The following is a 2,985-nucleotide window of genomic DNA, read 5'->3' on the forward strand; positions in this document are numbered from 1 at the left end:
ATTGCGCCTCCACAGGTACATGTATAATATACTCTTATTTTGAGAATGGTATAAGGGCATTATAAAAAAAACAAGAAATTGTAAGAGCAGGGAGAAAAGAATAATAGAAGAAAATAAAACGTTAAAAGTGGAAGAATTCAAAATCATGTAAATTTATCCTTTATTTTAAAACAGGTTGGAGCAGTCAAAGTGGTGGTAATAGAATACTTGGCATATGTACATTTATTTAAATATATTGAACACTGTTCTATATTTTAGAGATGAGGAATTCTGTAGATTATTTACATTAGATGGATATGTGTCCAATGTAAATAATGTAATATATGAACAGGTTGTTTGAAAGAAATCTCTTTTGTAAAGAGTAAACAAGAAAATGATACATTTAAAGGAAAGACAAAAAGTTTATTTGAAGGAAATACAAGAAATATTACAAAACATTTCGAAATAGGAGACAAAGTTCATTTAAAAAATTACAAAATGGTAAAGACGGTTGGAAGGATGGCTGTGTGACCAAAGGGTTAGGTAACATGATGTATTTAATTAAAGGACAACATTCAGAACATAGGAGGCACCTTATCCAGTTACAGATGAGACATAGAGAAGAACAAAGGGTAATACCAATGGAGGTCTTTTATGATATGTTTGAAGTGTCAGCACCGAGGGATATTGAACCCCATAGAACTAGCCTCAGGAAAGGAAAATGGACTAAATATCTGGAAGTAATACCCAAACGAAAAAAATATTAATTTTTGAAAAGAAAAACAAAACAAAAAAAACCAAGTGTGCTTAGTACAATGAAAAGAAAAAAATGCTATGGGCAACAAATAATACTGCATTAAAAGTGAGACAATAATTCTGATATAACAGCTAAAAAAAAAAAACAAAAAGAAAACAGGTGCTGGAAAGAAAAAAAAATAAATAAAAGCAATTCCACTTTCTCACAGTAGGCAAAATCTCAGAAGAGGAGATGTGATGAGAGTTACAACACCCCCTTGTGAGAGATAGACTGGTCTGAGTAAAGAATAAAGAGTAATGATCTAAGTGAGTTTAGAGTTGAGTGAAGAAGTCGGACAGTGTTAGTTAGGTTATTACACAAAGAATAGTGATGGTTGGTTTGTAAAGAGATTTGTTAGTTTGTTACATTGTTGTGACTGTTGTCTGGTTATCTTACATTACAACAAAGATGAAGGCATTTAGAACCAATTTAGACTATATAGACTGGAATAAAACTAGACATAAATAGAACATCATATCTCTGTATATTGTAAGGGGCTAAAAAAAGGGCTAGAATGTGGTTAAAAAAACAGTACCTCAAAGAAAGAACCATGAGGAGTATGGTTAAAGTGAAGGCTTTACACATTACTGTGAAGACCACAGGGCTAACTCGTGATTTATCTGGAAAAGGTATTAAAATGTTGGTCAAGAGATGCAATGAATTTTGAGAATGACAGAGTCAGACTTTTGTATGAACAGACATATGTTTAGTTAAGCTATACTTATTAGAGAATGATTTCCCACAAATACCACAGCGAAATGGCTTCTCCCCTGTATGAATACACTTGTGTACTGTTACCAAAGCTACCTGAGAGAATGATTTGCCACAAATATCACATTGAAATGGCTTCTCCCCAGTATGAATACGTTTGTGTATAGTTAAGCCAGATAACTGAGAGAATGATTTGCCACAGATATCACAGCAAAATGGCTTCTCCCCTGTATGAATACGTTTGTGTACTGTTAAGGCAGTTCCCAGAGTAAAAGATTTACCACAAATATCACAGTGAAATAGCTTCTCCCCTGTATGCCCACGTTTGTGTACAATTAAAGCAGTTCCCTGAGTGAAGGATTTACCACAAATATCACACTGAAATGGCTTTTCTCCTGTATGACTACGTTTGTGTATAGTTAAGGCAGTTCCCTGAGAGAATGATTTACCACAAATATCACAGTGAAATGGCTTCTCCCCTGTATGAATACGTTTGTGTACAGTTAAGCCACCACTGGATGAGAATGATTTACCACAGGTAACACAGTGAAATGGCTTCTCTCCTGTATGAGTACGCTTGTGTACAGTTAAGGCAGGTACCTGAGAGAATGATTTGCCACAAATATCACATTGAAATGGCTTCTCTCCTGTGTGAATACGCCTGTGAATAGGTACATGACATTTATGAGTGAAAGTCTTTTTACAGATATCACACTGATATGTTGATTGTGGTTTGTCTTGTGACATCTCTTCAGAATAAGAATATATTCTTCAACTATCTTAAATAATCAATTTATCCATTATCTTACTTCAATCACGACAACATATGTGGATACAGTTTTTGTTCTTGTCCTACAGATTATTCCTAATAAATACTGCTATTGCTCTCTTTCCATCAACAGTAATCCTTCTTAATGTCTGAAAATATTCTCAGATACATTTTAAAATTATCCAAGTTCAACTTCATTACAAAAGAATCTTGTAGACATTTCAAACATTTCACAAGAGAAATGTTGCTATCAATCTCAGTTGAGAAGAAATATTTCACTGGAATTCTTTGGAATTTGTTCTGTACAACTTTTTCTGTCAGTCTTTATAAAAGGTGATGAATATTGAAGATGTTATCTGATGGAAACAATGCTTTGATGCCAATGTCATGTGATATTGTCTGAAATAAAAGAGAGAGAAACAGTGTAAGATATAGAGGACACTTTGAAAAAAAGAGATTAAAAACAGTGGATCACTACTAACACCCACATCACCACTGTGTTGGTTTGGGAATGCCAATGTGATTCTAAAGACTGTATCTATCAAAACATGTGTACATATATATATATATGTGGCTGTCGGTGTAAATCTATGTTTTTTAATTTACCAATATTTTTAAGAAACTATTTTTCTAAATCATATTTTTGGTTGTGGAGGATCCGATTCTTAAAAAAGAATTTTAAAAAATCGCATTTTCAAAATTGCTTTATGTTATCGCAGTTTTGTGAGAT

The 2,985-nt window shown here is 33.2% G+C and overlaps 1 protein-coding gene across 1 annotated transcript in view; it reads right to left on the bottom strand.

The window, feature by feature from the left end:
- Window positions 1–2,985, bottom strand: part of LOC128251110 (zinc finger protein 62-like) — a 23,396-nt gene that overhangs the window by 17,098 nt on the left and 3,313 nt on the right. Inside the window, exon 2 of the mRNA XM_052977499.1 lies at window positions 1,457–2,654. Within this exon, the coding sequence (XP_052833459.1) occupies window positions 1,457–2,233 (777 nt within the window). The 5' untranslated portion in view covers window positions 2,234–2,654. The remainder of the gene's footprint in view (window positions 1–1,456; window positions 2,655–2,985) is intronic.

This window comes from Octopus bimaculoides, chromosome 28 (genome assembly GCF_001194135.2).
Source record: "Octopus bimaculoides isolate UCB-OBI-ISO-001 chromosome 28, ASM119413v2, whole genome shotgun sequence".
In the NCBI taxonomy this organism is placed as follows: domain Eukaryota; kingdom Metazoa; phylum Mollusca; class Cephalopoda; order Octopoda; family Octopodidae; genus Octopus; species Octopus bimaculoides.